The sequence below is a fragment of the Spinacia oleracea genome, chromosome 3 (genome assembly GCF_020520425.1).
Source record: "Spinacia oleracea cultivar Varoflay chromosome 3, BTI_SOV_V1, whole genome shotgun sequence".
Lineage (NCBI taxonomy): Eukaryota > Viridiplantae > Streptophyta > Magnoliopsida > Caryophyllales > Amaranthaceae > Spinacia > Spinacia oleracea.
Window position 1 is genome coordinate 44,722,898 of NC_079489.1, and position 22,503 is coordinate 44,745,400.

Sequence of the window (22,503 nt, forward strand, 5' to 3'; positions counted from 1 at the left end):
TTGGGCGCGGCAGCGCGCGCTTTGGCGCAACACGTTTGCTGCCCACACGCGTCTGCCCGCAGGCTTGCGCCTTGGCCCATCTCCCTTGCCTGCTCGCCCATTGTGCGCACAACACTCGACACAAGGGCAGCGTGCTGCCTTGTGCTCGTGTGCCATGGCCCTTGCTCGCTGCATTGTACCGCATGGGCGACGAGCTCCCTTGCTCGTCGTCGCATGCCCGCACCATACAACACCCTTTAAGGGTAACACGTAGCGTCTATTGCTTTGTGCGTGCAAGATTTATGGGCTTGTTATATAAAAATTTAAAATTTTTAATTCAAAATTAATGACAAATTAATAAATCATATTAATTTCATAATTTTAGGGCAAAAAATCGAAAATTTATTAATCAATTAATTTCCGATTAACATGGATTCAAATCTAGGTCATAAAAATTAAAAATTTAACATAAATTAACAATTTTTATGGTGGATTTTAATCATGGATACCTAATTAAATTATTAATTAATTATGAAAAACAAATCAATTCTAAATTATTCGAATTTCAACAAATTAATCATAATTACAAATTAGGTTGTATAACTAACAAGTCTAGGCATTCATAATTGTTAAACATATACCGTAGGTCAATCAAAAACTCAAGATTTATTAACAAGAATCGCAAATACTTAATTCAACATCTTAAATTTACAAACTTTTGCGTTCGAAAAACTAAAACCTCCGAAAAGTCATAGTTAGGCTTCGAATTTGGGAATTCTGGGTTTGGCCGAAAAATACTAATTTTGTCAAAATTTTAGAATGCCTTTTACATGCGGAATTGACACATAAATCACTCGATTTTGATGAGTAACGAAGAAACTGCCGAAAAACTTCGTACATATAATTAAATAAACGCAATTTGCAATTAATTACGAAAATTAATCACCCCTTTAATTCTTTGCAAATTTGTAAAATTTAACCATGTTCATGCAATTTAGATTATGAAAATAATAAGAGGCTCGTGATACCACTGTTAGGTTATGATACATATGAATAAACATAAATCATGCGGAAAAACCATAAAGCCAGGAAACATATTATTTACACATAATCATTTAGCATAATTCAGATGCATACACTTTGTAGCGTGCCCTCCCTAGCTGCGCCCGAACCGAACAAGAAGAAGTCTTTAGGACTCCAAGTGTCGTCCCTCCGTAGATAGTCCACAGCACGTCCGGATCCGCCTTAAGATTGACCAACTAGAATTGCCCTTAAGTTACTATATATTTTTGGCTAATAGGGCAAGAATATGGCTGATTTTTCTACTTAAAAATCTTAGCTTTTTATTGTTTGAATACTTGAAATCCTCGATGTAAATATGTGACCCTAGGCACCTATTTATAGAGTTATGGAAAAGGACTTGGAATCCTATTAGGATACTAATTTATTTAATTAGAATCTTATTAAAACTCTATTAAACAAATTCTGTCTTTATTAGGATTAGGATTTAATCATATGACGAATCCCGGTAGCCGTAAGTTTCGAGTAACACACTTCGAGGGATACGCTAGCACCGTACGCAGGCCTTGCGGCCCACGCACAGCACCAACCCTTCTCGACGAAGCCCATCTCGCAGCCCCGCGTGCCGAGGCCGCTGCTGGGCCTGGCCTTTGCGCTGGGCCTGGCGTTGCTCGGCTGTTGCGTGTGGTGCGTGTGGCTTGTTGGGAGATGGCCCGGCTTCGTGCTGGGTCTTCGTCTGGCAGGCTTCGTCCGATGCTAATTCGTACGATACGCTTCCGATTAAATTCCCGATTCCGGAATTTATTTCCGATACGAACAATATTTAATATTTCCGATTCCGGAATAAATTTCCGTTTCGAACAAATATTTAATATTTCCGTTTCCGGAATTATTTTCCGATTTCGATAATATTTCCGATTCTGACAATATTTCCGTTTCCGGTAATATTTCCGATTCCGGCAATATTTCCATTTCCAATAATATTTTCCGAAACGTACCATGTTTCCGTTTCCGGCAACATCTACGACTTGGATAATATTTATATTTCCGATACGATCCATATTTCCGTTTCCGGCAATATCATCGTTTCCGGAGTATTCATTTCTTGCCTTTGACGATCTCAGCTCCCACTGAAACCAAGATCCTTCGATTCCGAATATCCATAGATGGAGTATTTAATTCCATTAAATACTTGATCCGTTTACGTACTATTTGTGTGACCCTAGGGGTTCAGTGAAGAGTAAGCTGTGGATTAATATAATTAATTCCACTTGAACTGAAGCGGCCTCTAGCTAGGCATTCAGCTCACTTGATCTCACTGAATTATTAACTTGTTAATTAATACTGAACCGCATTTATTAAACTTAACATTATATGCATACATGGACCAAGGGCATTATTTCCTTCAAGGATTTTCCATGATCAATTGAGTAGTAGTTGCAAATGCTAGTTGATTGAATTAGATTGGAATGTATGATTTAGGTTTGGCAAGACATTGTGAGCCTAATTCATGCAAGTGAATGATTGTTCCTATTATATGCAAGCTTATCTAGCTTAGGACTATGCGAAAGCTCTTCTATACGCTAGGTTGCTTCGCATGCTCCATCCGAGAGGTGGCGAGCACGTCATTTGGTTTCATTCCCCTATGTGCTATGTCATTGCATCATTCATGATTACTAGATGGTAGTTCATTCCCCCGATTTCCCTAGACTATCCCAAACTCCCCAACGTTTCCCTTCCTTGATTCAATCTAGTTTAATTGTCAGTTTAGCTTCATAGTGATAATTCAAATCAAACTTCTTGTTCGAACTAGCTTGACATTTAAACTCGAGAACCATCGTTTCTTTGGGACGATCCCTTTACTTGCCACTATAGTTCATATAGTTGGTTAGTCTAGCGGTTCTATAAATTTTGTTTGATTGTGGCGTTGATCTTTCAACGACGGAAAAACGCCCTATCAATATCGCAGGTCACTGAGTTTACGGAGTCGCGCCCGTACCTCGTCTTCCTTAATGAAACTTCTAGTTAGACAACTCGGTCCATTAACTATTTCAATTAAAATAATATTATTGTTATAAAAGTTCAACTCTAGTCTAGTCTAGTCGAATGTGATTTTCAAGTTAATATGTTTTGGTTGTCCTTACTTATGTTTTATTAGCATCATGTCAGGATGGTTCGTTTAATAGAATCATGTTAGGATTATTATTGATTTAGTATGTAGTACTCAGCTTTGCTGATTACGTGCTTTGTTTATGTGTGTTGATCATGGCTATGCCTTACTGATCCTGTGATGACCCATTTTGGTGAGCATTCTCTAAGGATCAATAAGCATTGTCCATCTGCAGGTTTGAAGATGTTGCATCATTGGGATCGGGAATAGAGAGCTTGTATTTAGTTTTGATTTGCTAAGTTGACTTGGGTTTGTTCAATTGGACTTTAAACTTGTTGAACTAGCTACATTGATCTTATTTTCGTTGGTTGGTTTTGGGATTAAGTATGTAGTTGATTATTTATAAACCTAAAGTTATTTTTAAGTTTTCCGCTGCAAAATTCTGAATAAACCGATACGTTTTCACACGGGCAATAATGCCTTGATAATTATCAACGTTTTATATAAAAAGGGTGTTTTAGAAAAGGGATAATTGTCGGGGTGTTACAAAGTGGTATCTAGAAGCTTATGGTTTTACTTCAATAATTTTTAGGCGCCTAAACTAGCTAGTTTCCTAAAACGAATTTTCTAGGATTGAGCTCCTACTCACTATATCTTTCAAAAATGCGTACTTTTTTTGGGGGGACCAAATTCATTTTATTTTGTTTGAAAGTATATTAATATTTCTTATTGAAGTTCGAAATTAACTTATTTATTCGAAACTTTTCGTTTATGTGAATTAAGCACGTTTTTTTTTTCTTTTCGAAATTAAATAAAAAATATTTGGAAAAAAAAATCTTATTCCTTAAGTATATTTATTCGTTTAATAAAAAAAATTCTTATTATTTATTCGTTTACAAAACAAAAAAAGAAATTTATTCGTTTAATATTTATTCTTTTTTTATTGATCGTTTTGTTTATTCCTTAAGTGTTTCAATGTTTTACTTATTTTGAGTTATTACGAGAGATGGGTAATATAGGAAAGGACATATAGGATAGAATTATATGTACATTAGTTGTTAATTGCTAGCATAAGAAGTTAATTGCTATGTGAACATGTTAAATGTTTAAGTGTTGCATTTAAATGTGCATAGAAATTGTTTGATTCCACCAAACTTATTGTTTTATTGAATTCTGATTATGCTTGGGTTGGGAAATCGTTAGTAAGACATTAAGTTTTCTCTTTCAAGAATAAAATATTTCTTTCCAAGTACACCTACATAGGATCCTGTGAGAAGATCGAAGAAGAAACACCTCGTCTATTTGTAAAGAAAGTCGTGTTTGGATGTGAATATTTTGCTAGGATACAAAACCAACCCATCTTAATGAGGGAAGACACCATAGCATCCACTATCTTTCATTGCTTACTTAACAAAATGCCATACCTAGAGCTCAAAGATAGGTTTAAAGATGTGCATTTTGAGGATGGAACACCAAATTTGGCCAAGTATGGGACTAAGAATGGTAGGGGGAGATACGACTCAGAGATTATGACCACCATTATTGGGGCAGTAGAAAGTGGTTTCAAGGAGGGTGAAGACATAGGGAGTCATGCTTGGGACGCATTTATAGAGGAACCTATGGGAGGTGGTGTAAATAATGATCTAGAGGAAAAATATATAGGCGTTGAGGATGAGAATGTAGAGGTTGAGGCAGAAAACCCTAACCTAGAGGTCCATGAGCCTACCATTGAGATCTCTAGTGATTCAGATGTGGAGCCTTACGCTAATGATGAAATGGCAAGTGAGCCTCATCAAGATGAAGGCATGGAAGAAGACTCGGACCCGGAGGAAGAGTTCGATGAATACTGAAGAACAAGTTTCCAAGGAAAGAACGATAGGAAAGACGCCTTAAACATTTGAAGTTGTAATAGTTAGTTAGTTCTTTTATATTTAAAAGAATAAGTAGCAAAGCTACATTAGTTTAATTTCAAAGCAATAGAAGTTTGATTATTTGTTATTCTTTTCAAGGATGTACTAAACCTTTATAGAGTTAGCAATAAAAGTTAAAGTATTCGTTTCCAGTTTGAGAATTTCATAATTCACCAACAATAGTTTATGTTTATATCATAGAATCTTTATTTTATTTTGAGGACAAGTGCTTTATTATGGTTTAGAAATTGTTACTAACACTCTTTTGAAGAATAAAAGTTAGATTATTGATTATCCAAAGGATCTAGAGTTTATTTTGGGACGCAAGGGGAATATTTTCTTCCTTTTATTGTACCTTATTTTTCTTGATGATTGAATTTTGTTCCTTGTTCCTCAATGGAATGTCCTTTATGTGAATATCATTCATAAATGATCGAGGGATTACATTCGTAAATAATTATTACACATTAGTAATGTTTGTTTATTTTACATGAATTTTGGTTGTTAAGGTGATATTACCTTGCTAGGACACTATTAAGTGATGTCTCGAACATTAGGTAGAATATATTAATTTCAGGTCGTGTTAAAGAATGACCAACAATAATGACCTAGTTGGTTCTATTCGCCTCTTGGCGGAAAAGCTAATTTATGGTGGAGAGAAATAGAGCTCGGCTTAGCGCTACTGAGATATTTAATTAGGATTCATTTGTTATTGCCTTAAGGGGAAATTTTTACCCTACCTTTTATAAGAAAGCAAAAAGCAAAAAAATTCATAAACCTTGGGATGGGGAGTATGACCATCGTTGAATACTATAGCAAATTTATAGCGCTGTCGAGGTTTTCACCTGAGGTTGTAGCCACAGAGGAGCTAAAGGCTCAGAGGTTTGAGCAAGGGTTGACCTATGAGATTCGGTTGGGATCAGGTGGAGAAAAATTTTATACCTTTAGATATTGCGCATGGGAGAACCACCCATATTTGTGGTTTGCAGTCCAGAAAGGACAAGAAAAATGTTGTTGGGGAGAAAAGAAAAGAGTTTAATGCTGGGGAAAAACAAGGGAATTTCAAGACGAATATGAATGAGAATAGTAATGGGAATGGAAATAGAAATTTTCAAGGAAGGAACAACCAGGGAAATAACTATAACAATAGGAGTCAATCCGAGTGAGTGTATCACTGTAAGATGTGCAGTAACAACCATCCTGGTAGAAGCTGCAAGGGAGTATTAGTGACCTGCAACTATTGTCAGAAAAGGGGGCATAGGGAGTTTGAGTGCTTCACTAAGCAGAAGAGGGAGAAAAATGGTAGTGAGAGTGGTAACCAAGGGAAACCAGGGTTTAACCAATCCGGAAATCAGAGTTCGAAGCCTATAGGGTCACAGAATACCCAGGGAAACCACAATAAGTCTGCCAATGAGAACAACAACTAGAATAAGGCTCCGGGAAAAAACTGTTCGTGATTAGTAGAAATGAAACTGAACCTTATGCAGACATAGTTCATGGTACTTTTTCTATTAACTCCGTGCTAGTTAAAACGTTGTTTGATTCAGGGGTAATTCATTCTTTTGTTTCGTCATCTGTTGTTAAGAGTCTGAATTTAGTAGATTTTGAGGTGATTGGTTTACCTGTTAGTATACCTACTGGTGTAACCTTAAGGTGTACCAAGTTATTTAAGAACTTGCCTTTGAAGACAAAAGATTGTGTTTTTTTTCCTTCTAATTTCATAAAGTTTAATCTGAGGGACCTAGGTGTAATTTCAGGGATGGACTGGCTAAGTTTGTACAAGGCTAACGTAGACTGTGAAATTCAGAAAGTAAGTTAAAGGTGTTAGGTTATGATACATATGACAAAACATAAATCATGCGGAAAAACCTTAATGCCAGGAAACATATTATTTACACATAATCATTTAGCATAATTTAGGAGCATACACTTTGTAGCGTGCCCTCCCTAGCTGCGCCCGAACCGAACAAGAACAAGTCTTTAGGACTCCAAATGTCGTCCCTCCGTAGATATTCCACAGTACGTCCGGATCCGCCTCAAGTTAGACCAACTAGAATCGCCCTTAAGGTTACTAGGAAATTCGGTTAAGTGTTTGCAAGTGTTTGACTTATTTTTCTTTCAAAACTTACCCTTAGAATACTTCAATCCCGTGTGCATAAATTATGACCCTAGGCCCTTATTTATAGAGGTTTGGAAAGGGAATTGGAATCCTAGTTGGATACGATTTAATTAAACATAGAATCCTACAAGGACTCTAATTAATTAAATAATCCTTTTAGGAATAGGAATTTAATCATACACCAAATCCTAATAGATTTAGGAATTGTGCATGGACACAAACACACACATGCATGGAGCCATGAGGGCGCCCGCACGCGTGCGCTCGGCCCACGCAGCCCACGCTGCGCAGCCTTGCCTTGGCGCTCTGGGCCTGCCTTGCGGTGGGCCTGGCGCTGCCTTGGGCTGGGCGTTGGCGCGCGTCTTGCTTGCTGGGCGATGGCCTGGCTTCGTGCTGGGCCTTCGTCCGGCAGGCCTCGTCCGATGCTTATTCGTACGATACGCTTTCGATTAAATTCCCGGTTCCGGAATTCATTTTCGATACGAACAATATTTAATATTTCCGATCCCGGAATTAATTTCCGTTTCGAACAAATATTTAATATTTCTGTTTCCGGAACTATTTTTCGATTCCGATAATATTTCCGATTCTGACAATATTTCCGTTTCCGGCAATATTTCCGATTCCGGCAATATTTCCATTTCCAATAATATTTTCCGATACGTACCATGTTTCCGTTTCCGGCAACATCTACTACTTGGATAGTATTTATATTTCCGATACGATCCATATTTCCGTTTCCGGCAATATCATCGTTTCCGGAGTATTCACTTGCTTGTGACGATCTCATCTCCCACTGAAACCAAGAACCGTCGATTCTGAATATCCATAGATAGAGTATTTAATGCCATTAAATACTTGATCCGTTTACGTACTATTTGTGTGACCCTACGGGTTCAGTCAAGAGTAAGCTGCGGATTAATATCATTAATTCCACTTGAACTGAAGCGGCCTCTAGCTAGGCATTCAGCTCACTTGATCTCACTGAATTATTAACTTGTTAATTAATACTGAACCGCATTTATTAGACTTATCATTGAATGCATACTTGGACCAAGGGCATTATTTCGTTCAGTCTCCCACTTGTCCTTAGGAACAAGTGTGCATTTCCTAATTCCTTTGTCGCTCGATGCTTGCTCTTGAACATAAGGTAAGAGTTGTCATCCTTATTATGTCCAGAGGTGTTTCTCGGTTTCAGAGTTCAACTGATCAAATAAACAGATAATCATAGCCTATGATTCATCCGAGCACGGCCATGCATTTCACAGTTTCTAGCTCTCCGAGTGGCCTTGTACAACTTTTAAGCATCTCATCCCGATTTATGGGAGGACAATCCCAATCTTGCGATCTTGAGATTAGACTTCGTTTGATAGGTGATTACCTGAGCGTTGCCTTTATAGCCTCCTTTTACGGTGCGACGGTTGGTCAATGTCAAAGTAACCAGTTCTCAAACAAGTAATCTCAAATCACTCAGGTATTGAGGATTTAGTGTCTAATAATTTTAATGAAATTTACTTATGACAGATTTTCATCTCTTACAGTAAAGTTTCATAGGTCTGTCCGATACTAGTCTTCTCAAAGTAAGTATCTATGCAAATGATTATGACATTGCCATGTCCACATAGTTCAAGAAACAGAACTACTAGTCATCTTGCATTCTAGTCGTCTAATGTTTTCTATGCGTCCAATTTTATAGAAAACTCCGACCAGGGACCATTTTCAACCTTTGACATTCAAGTTCACTTGATAGACATTTCTTAGTCACAGGACTGGTCCTGACAGTCTATCTTGAATATATCGTCAAATTGAAGGGACTCATCATTTAATAAACCACAAATCAAATGCAAAAATGAATTTTATTCATTTATTGTGAATGATTAACCAATAATGTTTTACAAAGATTTAAACTCTAAAACTTTAAAACATTAAATAAGGACATCAAAGCCATTCTCCAATATGCTTGATTCCCATAGCTGCAGTGTGCGAGTTGTGCTTTGCCTGCGGCAGAGGTTTAGTCAATGGATCTGATATGTTGTCATCAGTTCCAATCTTGCTTATCTCGACTTTTTTTCTTTCAACGAACTCTCGTAGAAGGGGAAATCTACAAAGTACATGCTTGACTCTTTGGTGGGGTCTAGGCTCCTTTGCCTGTGCAATAGCTCCGTTATTATCAAAATACAGGGCTATTGGTCCTTTAATGGAGGGGACTACACCAAGTTCACCTATGAACTTCCTTAGCCATATAGCTTCCTTTGCTGCTTCATGTGCAGCAATGTACTCCGCTTCAGTTGTAGAATCCGCAATGGTGCTTTGCTTAGCACTTTTCCAGCTTACTGCACCTCTATTGAGGCAGAAGACAAACCCAGACTGTGATCTTAAATCATCTTTGTCGGTTTGGAAACTTGCGTCCGTATAGCCTTTAACAATTAATTCATCATCTCCACCATAGACCAGGAAGTCATCTTTGTGCCTTTTCAGGTACTTCAGAATGTTCTTGGCAGCAGTCCAATGTGCCTCTCCTGGGTCTGACTGGTATCTGCTCGTAGCACTGAGTGCGTACGAAAAATCCGGGCGTATACATATCATAGCATAATTGAACCAATCAATGATGCATACGGAATCCCATTCATTCGTCTACGCTCATCAAGTGTTTTTGGGCACTGAGTCTTGCTTAGAGTTATTCCATAAGACATGGGTAGGTAGCCTCGCTTGGAGTCTGCCATCTTGAACCTATCAAGCACCTTATTGATATAAGTGCTTTGACTAAGTCGAATCATCTTTTTAGATCTATCTCTGCAAATCTTGATGCCCAATATGTACTGTGCTTCTCCTAGATCCTTCATCGAAAAACATTTCCCAAGCCAAATCTTGACAGAGTTCAACATAGGAATGTCATTTCCGATAAGTAATATGTCATCGACATATAATACTAGGAAAGCAATTTTGCTCCCACTGAACTTCTTGTATACACAAGATTCGTCTGCGTTCTTGATGAAACCAAAGTCACTGACTGCTTCATCAAAACGTATATTCCAGCTCCTGGATGCCTGCTTCAATCCGTAGATTAATTTCTTTAGCTTGCATACCTTTTTAGCATTCTTTGGATCCTCAAAACCTTCAGGTTGTGTCATAAATACAGTTTTTGTTAAAATGCCGTTTAAGAAAGCGGTTTTGACATCCATCTGCCATATTTCGTAATCGTAATATGCAGCGATTGCTAACATTATCCGAGTAGACTTTAGCATTGCAACTAGTGAAAAGGTTTCATCGTAATCCACACCGTGGACTTGCCTGTAACCTTTTGCAACCAATCTAGCTTTGAAAACTTCAAGTTTCTTTTCCTTGTCCTTTTTCAGTTTGAAAACCCATTTGCTTCCAATGGCTTGGTATCCATCTGGCAAATCGACCAAATCCCATACATGGTTTTCTGACATGGAGTCTAATTCAGATTGCATGGCTTCTTGCCATTGCTTGGAGCTAGGGCTCGTCATAGCTTGTTTGTAAGTCGCAGGTTCATCACTTTCAAGTAACAGAACGTCATAGCTCTCGTTCGTCAAAATACCTAAGTACCTTTCCGGTTGAGATCTATATCTCTGCGATCTACGCGGGGTTACATCTCTAGGTTGACCATGATTCTCACCAGATACTTCTAAAGATCTATGAGTTTCATCCTGAATGTCATCTTGAGCATTCTCTAGAGTTTGTTGTTCAACTCGAATTTCTTCTAGGTCTACTTTTCTCCCACTTGTCATTTCGGAAATGTGATCTTTCTCCAAAAAGACATCATCTCGGGAAACAAACACCTTGTTCTCAGATGTATTGTAGAAGTAATACCCCTTTGTTTCCTTTAGATAGCCAACAAGGATACATTTGTCAGATTTTGGATGAAGCTTGTCTGAAATTAATCGCTTGACGTATACTTCACATCCCCAAATCTTAAGAAAAGACACTTTTGGAGGCTTTCCAAACCATAACTCATATGGAGTCTTTTCGACAGCTTTAGACGGAGCTCTATTTATAGTGAGTGCAGCTGTATTTAGTGCATGTCCCCCAAATTCTAATGGAAGTTCGGCCTGAACCATCATTGACCTGACCATGTCTAGCAAGGTTTTGTTCCTCCGTTCCGACACACCGTTCCATTGTGGTGTTCCAGGAGGAGTCAATTCTGATAGAATTCCACATTCTTTCAGATGGTCATCAAATTCATAGCTCAGATATTCACCGCCTCTATCAGACCGCAGTGCTTTAATCTTCTTGCCTAATTGATTCTCTACTTCATTCTGAAATTCCTTGAATTTATCAAAGGATTCAGACTTATGCTTCATTAGGCAGACATAACCATATCTACTGAAGTCATCAGTGAAAGTGATAAAGTAGCTGAAACCACCTCTAGCATTTGTACTCATTGGTCCACATACATCTATATGGATTAAACCCAATAGTTCAATTGCTCTTTCTCCAACTTTAGAGAAAGGTTACTTTGTCATTTTGCCAAGTAAACATGATTCGCACTTACCATAATCCTCTAGGTCAAATGGTTCTAGAATTCCTTCCTTTTGAAGTCTTTCCATGCGTTTCAAGTTAATATGGCCTAATCGACAATTCCACAGATAGGTGAGATCTGAATCATCCTTTTTGGCCCTTTTGGTATTTATGTTATAAACTTGTTTGTCGTGATCTAATAAATAAAGTCCATTGACTAATCTAGCAGATCCGTAAAACATCTCTTTAAAATAAAACGAACAACTATTGTCTTTTATTAAAAAGGAAAATCCCTTAGCATCTAAGCAAGAAACTAAAATGATGTTTTTAGTAAGGCTTGGAACATGGAAACACTCTTCCAGTTCCAAAACTAGCCCAGAGGGCAACGACAAATAATAAGTTCCTACAGCTAATGCAACAATCCGTGCTCCATTTCCCACTCGTAGGTCGACTTCACCCTTGCTTAACTTTCTACTTCTTCTTAGTCCCTGAGAATTGGAACATAAGTGTGAGCCACAACCTGTATCTAATACCCAAGAAGTTGAATTAACAAGTGTACAGTCTATAACGAAAATACCTGAAGATGGAACGACTGTTCCGTTCTCCTGATCTTCCTTTAGCTTCAAGCAATCTCTCTTCCAATTCCCCTTCTTCTTGCAGTAGAAGCATTCGGATTCAGAAGTGGGTTGACTGACCTTCCTCTTTTCAGACTTGGCGCCAGTTTGCTTAGTTGGGCTGGCCTTGTTGCCACCTTTCTTAGCATTCCTCTTCTTTCCAAATTTCTTGAACTTGCCCCCACGCACCATAAGCACATCTTGCTTATCACTTTTGAGCGTCTTTTCAGCGGTCTTCAGCATACCGTGAAGCTCAGTGAGTGTTTTGTCCAGACTATTCATACTGTAGTTCAGTTTGAACTGATCATACCCGTTATGAAGAGAATGGAGGATGGTGTCTATAGCCATTTCCTGAGAGAATTGCTGATCCAGTCGACTCATATTCTCAATGAGTCCAATCATTTTGAGAACATGTGGACTTACGGGTTCGCCTTTCTTAAGCTTGGTCTCAAGAATTTGCCTATGAGTCTCGAATCTTTCGACTCGAGCCAGATCTTGGAACATGTTCTTCAACTCACTGATGATTGTGAAAGCATCTGAGTTGATGAACGTTTTCTGCAGATCTGCACTCATGGTGGCGAGCATTAGACATTTCACATCCTTGTTGGCATCAATCCAACGATTGAGGGTTGCCTGAGTGACCCCTTCGCCTGCGGCTTCGGGCATCGCCTCTTCCTGGGCATACTCCTTTTCTTCCTGCATAAGAACTATTTGCAAGTTCCTTTGCCAGTCAAGGAAGTTTTTCCCGCTCAACTTCTCCTTTTCGAGAATTGATCGAATGTTGAATGAATTGTTGTTTGCCATAATTAAAACTACAATTGAAAAAGAATAAACAAATAAATAACCATTCACAGTTTCTCTTAATAAACTTAAATTCTAGCATACATGCATAATTCAATGTTCATTAAGCATTTTATTCAAATTATGTGTTCCGGCAGGTGTGAATAAAATGATTCCAAGATCCTAAAATACATTGAAGAATTAAGCACATTATGTATTTAGACTTAATTCTAAAATCTTTTAGGTAAGCAAAAGCCATTTGCTAATAGTCTAAAAACTATTCTTGGTTGATAGGCACGTCAAAGAACTTATTAGGTAAAACTATCGATTTTGCCACGACATAAAAGGACTCCTTACTTATATCGTTGAGTTTCACCAAAACTAACATGTACTCACAATTATTTGTGTACCTTACCCGTTTAGTATCGATAAGTAACACCTCGCTATAGCGGAAAACTATTACTAAGATCGATGAAGAAAGGATATCCAAGTAAGTGTTATTTTGGCATGGCACCTTTTAACTCAATTTTAAGGTTGGAACTTAAGGCTCTTACTATGTTGGTTAGATTTTAAGTGAATTAAAATCCTTAATCATGCAACATAATCAAGCTTTGATCTCATGCATATTTAAGACATATTTAAAAGCAATAAATAACTTAAAACATGCATAAGATAAATGTGATCTAGTATGGCCCGACTTCATCTTGAAGCTTCAACGCAAGCCAGCGCTCGCTGCGCGCGAGGCTTCGATGCAGTCGTAGCGCTCGTCGCACGCGAGCCAGCGCTCGCTGCGCGAGGCAGTGCGTATTGCTCGCGACTGCTCGCTTCCTTGCTCTCGCCCTTGCCCACTCGCCCATCGCACATAGCACACGACACAAGGCAGGGCTGCTGCCTTGTGCTCGTGCACCATGACCTTGCTCGCTGCATTCGTACCGCATGGGCGACGAGCTCCCTTGCTCGTCGTCGCATGCCCGCACTATACAACACCCCTTAAGGGTAACACGTAGCGTCCATTGCTTTGTGCGTGCAAGTTATATGAGCGAATCGCATAAAAATTAAAAATTTTATTTTCAAAATTAATGACAAATTAATAAATCATATTAATTTCATAATTTTAGGGCGAAAAATCGAAAATTCATTAATTAATTGATTTCCGATTAACATGGATTCAAGTCTAGGTCATAAAAATTTAAAATTTAACACAAATTTATAATTTTTATGGTGGTTTTTAATCATAGGTATCTAATTAAATTATTAATTAATTATGAAAATCAAATTAATTCTAAATTATTCCAATTTTCAACAAATTAATCATAATTACAAATTAGATTGCATAATTAACAAGGCTAGGCATTCAAACTTGTTAAACATATACAGTAGGTCAATAAAAAATTCAAGATTTATCAACAAGAATCGCAAATATTTAATTTAACATCTTAAATTTACAAAATTTTGCGTTCGAAAACCTAAAACCTCCGAAAAGTCATAGTTAGGCTTCGAATTTGGGAATTCTGGGGTTCGGCGAAAATTACTATTTTTGTCAAAATTTTAGAATGCCTTTTACATGCGGAATTGACACAAAAATCACTCGATTTGGTTGAGTAACGAACATTCTGCCGAAAAACTGCGTACATATAATTAAATAAACGCAATTTGCAATTAATTAACAATTACGAAAATTAATCACCCCTTTTAATTCATGCAAATTTGTAATATTTAACCATGTTTATGCAATTTAGATTATGAAAATAATAAGAGGCTCGTGATACCACTGTTAGGTTATGATACATATGACAAAACATAAATCATGCGGAAAAACCTTAATGCTAGGAAACATATTATTTACACATAATCATTTAGCATAATTTAGGAGCATACACTTTGTAGCGTTCCCTCCCTAGCTGCGCCCGAACCGAACAAGAACAAGTCTTTAGGACTCCAAATGTCATCCCTCCGTAGATAGTCCACAGTACGTCCGGATCCGCCTCAAGTTAGACCAACTAGAATCGTCCTTAAGGTTACTAGGAAATTCGGTTAAGTGTTTGCAAGTGTTTGGCTTATTTTTCTTTCAAAACTTACCCTTAGAATACTTCAATCCCGTGTGCATAAATTATGACCCTAGGCCCTTATTTATAGAGGTTTGGAAAGGGAATTGGAATCCTAGTAGGATACGATTTAATTAAACTTAGAATCCTACAAGGACTCTAATTAATTAAATAATCCTTTTAGGAATAGGAATTTAATCATACACCAAATCCTAATAGATTTAGGAATTGTGCATGGACAAAAATACACACACGCACGGAGCCACGAGGGCGCCCGCACGCGTGCGCTCGGCCAACGCAGCCCACGCTGCGCAGCCTTGCCTTGGCGCGTTGGGCCTGCCTTGCGGTGGGCCTGGCGCTGCCTTGGGCTGGGCGTTGGCGCGCGTCTTGCTTGTTGGGCGATGGCCTGGCTTCGTGCTGGGCCTTCGTCCGACAAGCCTCGTCCGATGCTTATTCGTACGATACGCTTCCGATTAAATTCCCGGTTCCGGAATTCATTTCCGATACGAACAATATTTAATATTTCCAATTCCGGAATTAATTTCCGATTCGAACAAATATTTAATATTTCCGTTTCCGGAACTATTTTCCGATTCCGATAATATTTCCGATTCTGTCAATATTTCCGTTTCCGGCAATATTTCCGATTCCGGCAATATTTCCATTTCCAATAATATTTTCCGATACGTATCATGTTTCCGTTTCCGGTAACATCTACTACTTGTTTAATATTTATATTTCCGATACGATCCATATATCCGTTTCCGGCAATATCATCGTTTCCGGAGTATTCACTTGCTTGTGACGATCTCAGCTCCCACTGAAACCAAGATCCGTCGATTCCGAATATCCATAGATAGATTATTTAATGCCATTAAATACTTGATCCGTTTACGTACTGTTTGTGTGACCCTACGGGTTCAGTCAAGAGTAAGTTGTGGATTAATATCATTAATTCCACTTGAACTAAAGCGGCCTCTAGCTAGGCATTCAGCTCACTTGATCTCACTGAATTATTAACTTGTTAATTAATATTGAACCGCATTTATTAGACTTGTCATTGAATGCATACTTGGACCAAGGGCATTATTTCCTTCAAAAGGAACCCTGTTGGAAGGTTGACCTCATATAGATGTTTTGAGAAGTCCAAAAACCTTTAGTTATTTTCGTAAGGCAAGTGAGGAAATTGATGAATAGGGAGTGTGAACTATTTTTCTGTAGTGTGTTAGAGGTGAGTAAAGAAGTTGGAGTGAAAATCGAGGATGTTCCCATTGTGAATGGATTCATTGATGTGTCTACGAGTGGATTTGCGAGTATGTCACCTGCTAGAGCCCTTAAGTTCATTATAGAGTTAAATCCTGGAACGACACCTATATCCAAGGCACCTTATAGCATGGCACCTCCTGAAATGAGAGAATTAAGATATAGTTGCAAGAGTTGTTTTGTTAAGGGGTATATTAGGCCTAGTGCATCACCGTGGGGAGCTCTTGTGTTGTTTGTTAAGGAGAAAGATAAGATATGGAATTATGCATCGATTTAGGGAGCTAAACACCATCAAGAACAAGTATCCCTTGCCTAGGATAGATGACATATTGGATTAATTTAATTGGGCGAGTGTGTTCTCGAAGACTGATTGTGTTTGAAGTACCACCAATCGAGGATAGCTGATAAGGGCCGAAGACCTCATTAGGACTCGTTATTGTCATTATGGGTTTAGAGTAATGTCTTTTGGGTTACCTAATGCACCTGCCATAATTATGGAATTGATGAATAAGATTTTACACGACTTCCGAATTAAGTTCGTTATTATGTTATTGATGATATCCTGATTTATTCAAGGAATGAGAAAGGGCATGACAAACACTTGAGGGTTATTTTGGAGATTCTTAGAAAGAATCTAGTTTTATTAAATGAAGTATACAAATGTTGAAGTCATGTGTGTATAATTGACACCGACGGAAAAGTGAAGGACCTAATTGATTGAAAACTACGTTACGTAAAGGAATAAATTTAAGAGAAGATTCGAGTGGTCCAGGATCGTTAGAAACCATTTGTTGTCTTGAGAAGATGGGAGGAATTATATGAATTGGTGAAAGTGCTAAGAGTTAAGCCCAAAATTTATGCATCCATGAAAGGCGTGATGAGGTTCAGTAAAAAGGAAAAGTTGAGCAGAATGAGTTTCTGTAGATCCTGCTAAAATTCAAGCTGTGAGTGAGTGACCTACTCCAAAGAACGCGTCTGATATCTGAAGTTTTCTAGGCCTAGATGACCATTATAGGAGGTTGTGAAAGACTTTTGGAAGAAAGAAAAACCAATGACCAACTTGTTGAAAAAGGAATTGGAATTCAAGTGGAGTGAGAAATGTGAGGAAGCTTTCTATATTTTTAAAGAGCGTTTGACCATCGCACCTGTTGTCGCGTCAATTGAAACCGTATGAAACCAATTACCCTACCCATGACATAGAGCTAGTTGTAATTGTGATTCGCTTTGAAGATTTGGAGACATTACCTTTATAGGGCAACATGTAAGATCTTAACCGACCTAAAAGTCTGAATTTTTTTGCAAAAAGGTTTAGCTTAATCTTGGGAACAACATTGAAAATGAGTGTTTGGGCTCCCAATTGAATACCAATTGGGCCATTAAGTCCAAAGCCCAAAGGCTCACAACAACAACATCAAACCCACTACAGTCCAAAAGGCTATTCAGCCACCAATCAAGGCCCAAGGCCCACTTGCAATAAATGACCTAAGGGCAATCATTGCACGAACAATATAAATAAGCCGTCATGGCTCACTTACCAAGGTACGTCCATTTCACGCCTTAAGACCACTCTTCTAGAGAACTTCTCTCTCTAGAATCCGAGCATCGTTCTTACTTAGGCATCGGAGGGGCTTTCCTGGGAAACACCCCCGAGGCTAGTAACTTGTTTATTGTGCAGGTTGATTTGGATACAACACATTCGAGCTAGCAAGATCTTCAACACACACAAAAGGGCCTTCATTCGAAGCCCATTGTTTCACCCGCTTCAACACCGGAGATGTCCGTGGGGAAGAACACTTAAAAGCTCCAGAAAAAAAAACGCTACATTTCCACGTAAAAAATGGAAGTTCCCAACAATAACAACCAGTTGGGAGATGTCCTTGTCCAAACGGATTCGGAATCCGATGGAGGCGAGCAGCTGCACTCGGTGGCGAGGTCGCAGCCAACAAGGGCAACCGCCACGACTAGCATACCACTCCCCTCTCGAGAAGAGCTCGCCGCGGCCATGACCATCATGCAGAACTTCCTCTTCAACGAGAAAGAACAAGCCCAGGCAGCAGCATGACGGGAGGCGAGGAGAGCCAGGCGACAGGTATTGCTGAACATGCCCTCGACTGACGAGGATAATGTGAGACCCGATCAAGATCTCTCCACAATGTCAGGAACACACCTAATGAAAAGGTGGAGAGAAAGCATGTGGGATACGCAGCAGAGAGCTGCACAGCAACCAGAGTGGTTCGCAACACCATCTCCAACACCGCAAGCTCTCCAAAGTGGAGCAAGTGATCCCACTCGGATCCGAAGCTCGGTCCATAGAAGACTGCGACCTTCGGTTCATGACAGGCTGGGTAGCCCCTGTAGATCCAGTAGACAACCCGAGGGCAGTGGCCAGTCGAGAAGGAGAAGGAGAAGTGACCGAACTCCTAGCCCCCTACACGCCCCCGAGCAGTCCCTTGGAGGAAACTCGAGAAGCGAAGGTATCAGGGCGAGGCTAGGAAAGAGAATCATGACTCCAGCATCTTCTCCATTCTCGGATGATATTGTCATGGAGACGATTCCCAAAGTGAGACTACCAGCGCACCTGACGTAAAGCGGAGTCACGGATCCGAGGGATCATGTCATCTCTTACGAACAGAAGATGTTTCTGAGCCCCTACTCCAAAGCCTGTTGGTGCAAATACTTCCCAACCACGCTGACAGGAGTTGCTGGGGAATGGTTCAGATCGTTGCCGAAGGGATCGATCAAAAGTTGGAAGAAGCTGAAGAAGAGGTTTTGCGTAGTACAGTTCGTGAGCAACAATCGCCCGGAACGAACCACTGCCGAGCTAACCTCTATACAGCAAGAAAGAGACGAGAGCCTGCGAGACTTCATGGCCAGATTCATGAAGGAATCCACCAAAATTCCGAACCTGCAGCCAGATGTAGCAATCTTCGCCTTGAAGCACGCGCTATGGGAGGGGAAATTCCGAGACAAACTGACAATGAAAAACCCCTCCAAAATAGCGGACGTGCTCCAAATGGCAGACGCGTTCATCAGAACCGAAGAGTTCAACAAGGCAGCAGCAAGGCTAAGAGGTTCCTCAGATCCGAAGGATAACAGAACCAACCAGAGTAAGCCCGAGGGCAACTCAAGAAAGGGGAAAGAGAAGGTGGGTGCGAGAGAAGCGAGTCCCAAGAGAGATGGGAAGAAGGGTGAATTTCAACCCAAGTACACCAACTACACCCCACTCACTATACCCCGAAGAGAAATCTTCAACCTCCACAAGGACGATGAAAAGTGGAAGCTTCCAGACAAGCTCAGGTCAAATCCCCGCCACCGCAACAAGAACAAGTGGTGTGAATTCCACGATGACTTCGGCCATACCACGGAAGAGTGTAACTCGCTGAAAGATAACATCGAAGACCTCATACGACGAGGCTACCTCAAGAGTTACCTGCTTGACCATAGGGCGGAAAGTGAAGAAAAAGAAAAAGCAAAATCTGGTAAGCTACAAGAGCAAGCCCAGAAAAGGGTCCACGAGACCGAAGGGCAAAAGAAAAAGCCAATTCTAGTGGTGTTCGGAGGACAAAGGTCCGGCCACGCCAGCAAGAAACATCTAAGAGCTCTCTCCCACCGAGTCAACTTCAGCAATGTTGGGGAGAATCAGCCCACCCCCCCGAACATGACATTCACTGCTGATGACTGCCTTGGGACCCAGTACAAACATGACGACCCGTTGGTGATCGAAATGGATCTCAACAACTACAATGTCCACAGAGTACTGGTCGATGGAGGGAGCGCCGTAAACATCATCTTCAGGAACTGCTTCGAGCAACTCATCCTCGAAGAGGGAGAAGAGTCACTGACCAAGGTCAGTTACCCATTGATCGGATTCAACGGATCCGCAGCTATTCCCCGAGGAATGATAACCCTACCCGTTACAATCGGCCAAGGCCTGGCGGCAAGAAACGTCCGAGAGGAATTCTTGGTGATGGACTGCGACTCAGTGTATAACGTCATCATGGGACAAACCATGATCCACAAGATACAAGCAGTTCCATCCACATACCATCAGATGATGATGTATGTCTCGGATGCGGGCTTTGCCAAGCGGATAAAGGGCGACCAAGAGGTGGCAAGGTCAACTTGTCACACGGCCATCTGTGAGGGGGTCGAAAAAGCGCAAGGCTAATGCGTGACCTCGTCCCTCGTGGGTGTGACGATTCTTTTTATTCAATCAAGTGTAATTGGATTTCCTGTGAGTATACACCCAATTGACTAGTAATATAGGAGTCGCCATTCAGTTTTTAACGACAATGAGAAAAACTGACAAAACCCGGTTATCGTGACATAAAGGGAGTGCAATTATGTTTGACCACGACGGCTGTAGGTTCCCTTGTGATCCCTGGTGTGGGGATCTCTCAACATACACCCGCAAGGTAGAGATTGAGGGTTCGGGGGACTGTAACTACCGAGAGGAGTACTTCGCTCGTCGATAACTCCAGATGCAGGATATCCTTACTAGCTCAGCATAAATAATTGAAGGGACATGCGTTAACTATTAAACTAATCTGAATTGATTTTAGCAATATGCAACATATAATACTAATTCGATCGTGATTATCTAATTTAAATAGCATTAAGGGACCTAGCATGATAATCCGATTTCCCAAAAATATCATATTTGTTAGGCGTGATAGAACAATCAGATTAGGTTAGTGTAACAGTTCATAAAAAGGGCGAGGAAAGCAGTTAAATCATCGAAAAGGGACACATTACGACGCACCCTTGAGAGGTGCGTCACGGTTCTTAGAAAACTAACCACTTTGACTTTGCTATTTCTCCTTTTTATTTAATGAATCTCAATTAAGGGACAGGATACGTTCTGTTCGATTTATGGATCGATTGCGACAGAATGCGTGAACAGTTTCGCAGCGAGAGGCTTAGGCTAAGGGGTTTAGAGTCAATACTCAGAATATAATTATGTGTTGTTGTGTGTCCTTTTCACGTCGAATTAGGGGCCTATTTATAGGGAAGAGTTCATGGAAAGATAGAATTGCAGAGTTCTAATCCACAAAGAATTAGGAAAAAACACGTACCCAGCAGGTATTTTCAGCGCCCAGGCCTGGGCGCCGAAGATTTTGGCGCCCAGAGCCAGGCGTGGAAAATAGGGTCTGGGCTGTTTTCTTTAGTCAGATTCGGATTCCTGAAATCCGTAGAGTTTGAGACTTAACCGAGTCTTTTAGCGCGTATCAATTTTATGACGGAATGCGTCTGGGCCCGTTACGAACTCTAGGCTCGTTAGGATTTTAATTAATACGTAACTCTTATTTCCGAATCATATTAGGAATAGGATTCTCGCAGTTTTCTATCTCATTTAGGATTTATGTTGGAATGCAACACCTAATTCTGACAGGTTTCTATCCTTTATGATTTGCCACTTTTAGAAGCTACCTTTTACGGCAGTTACTATTTTTAGCAGGTATCCATAAATAGCAGGTTTCGGGTGAAATGAAAAGGGGAATTGAGATTCGTTTATTTTATAGGAGATGCGTTGTCAAGTGGAGATTTACGTTTTCATCATCGAACATTTCCCTTTCGGGAATGGGGACAAAAGTAGGTGTCTACACCATTCGAAAGCCGAAGCTAGGAGATAGTCCCGAGGACGAAGATGAAAAGGGTTCCCCCCAGATGGAGAAAAGGATGCCAAGAGGAGAAAGGCGGGATCGAGCAGCCTGGTAAAGCCTGCAGAAGTCGACGCTCGACCAGAAACCCTTTCCCCCGAACCAGACCAAGAGATGGAAGACATTCCCCTAGAGGACGAGTCAGATAGAGGCGTCCGAATAGGCAAAGGCCTAAGTTCGGGACTTCGAATAGAATTGATCCAGTTGCTGAGGGACCACAAAGACATCTTCGCGTGGTAGGCGGCTGACATGCCAGGGATAGATCCGAAGATGATCTGTCACAAGCTGGATGTCAGTCCCGAGGCTCGGCCAATCAAACAGAAAAAAAGGAACTACTCCTCGGAGAAAAACAAAGCTATCGCCGAAGAGGTGAAGAAATTGCAAGAGGCAGGCTTCATCGAGCCATGCATGTACCCCAAATGGTTGGCCAATGTGGTCATGGTCAAGAAAGCGAATGGCTCATGGCGCATGTGTGTCGATTTCACGGATCTGAATCGAGCTTGCCCAAAGGATTGCTATCC

The 22,503-nt window shown here is 40.2% G+C and overlaps 1 protein-coding gene across 1 annotated transcript; it reads left to right on the forward strand.

The window, feature by feature from the left end:
- Positions 1 to 18,423: 18,423 nt before the first annotated feature.
- LOC130469665 (uncharacterized) lies at positions 18,424 to 20,312 on the forward strand. The gene is made up of 4 exons (XM_056839077.1): positions 18,424 to 18,882; positions 19,041 to 19,239; positions 19,379 to 19,950; positions 20,076 to 20,312. Exons 1-4 carry the CDS (start codon positions 18,424 to 18,426, stop codon positions 20,310 to 20,312), a joined length of 1,467 nt encoding a protein of 488 aa, XP_056695055.1.
- The last annotated feature ends 2,191 nt before the right edge of the window (positions 20,313 to 22,503 follow it).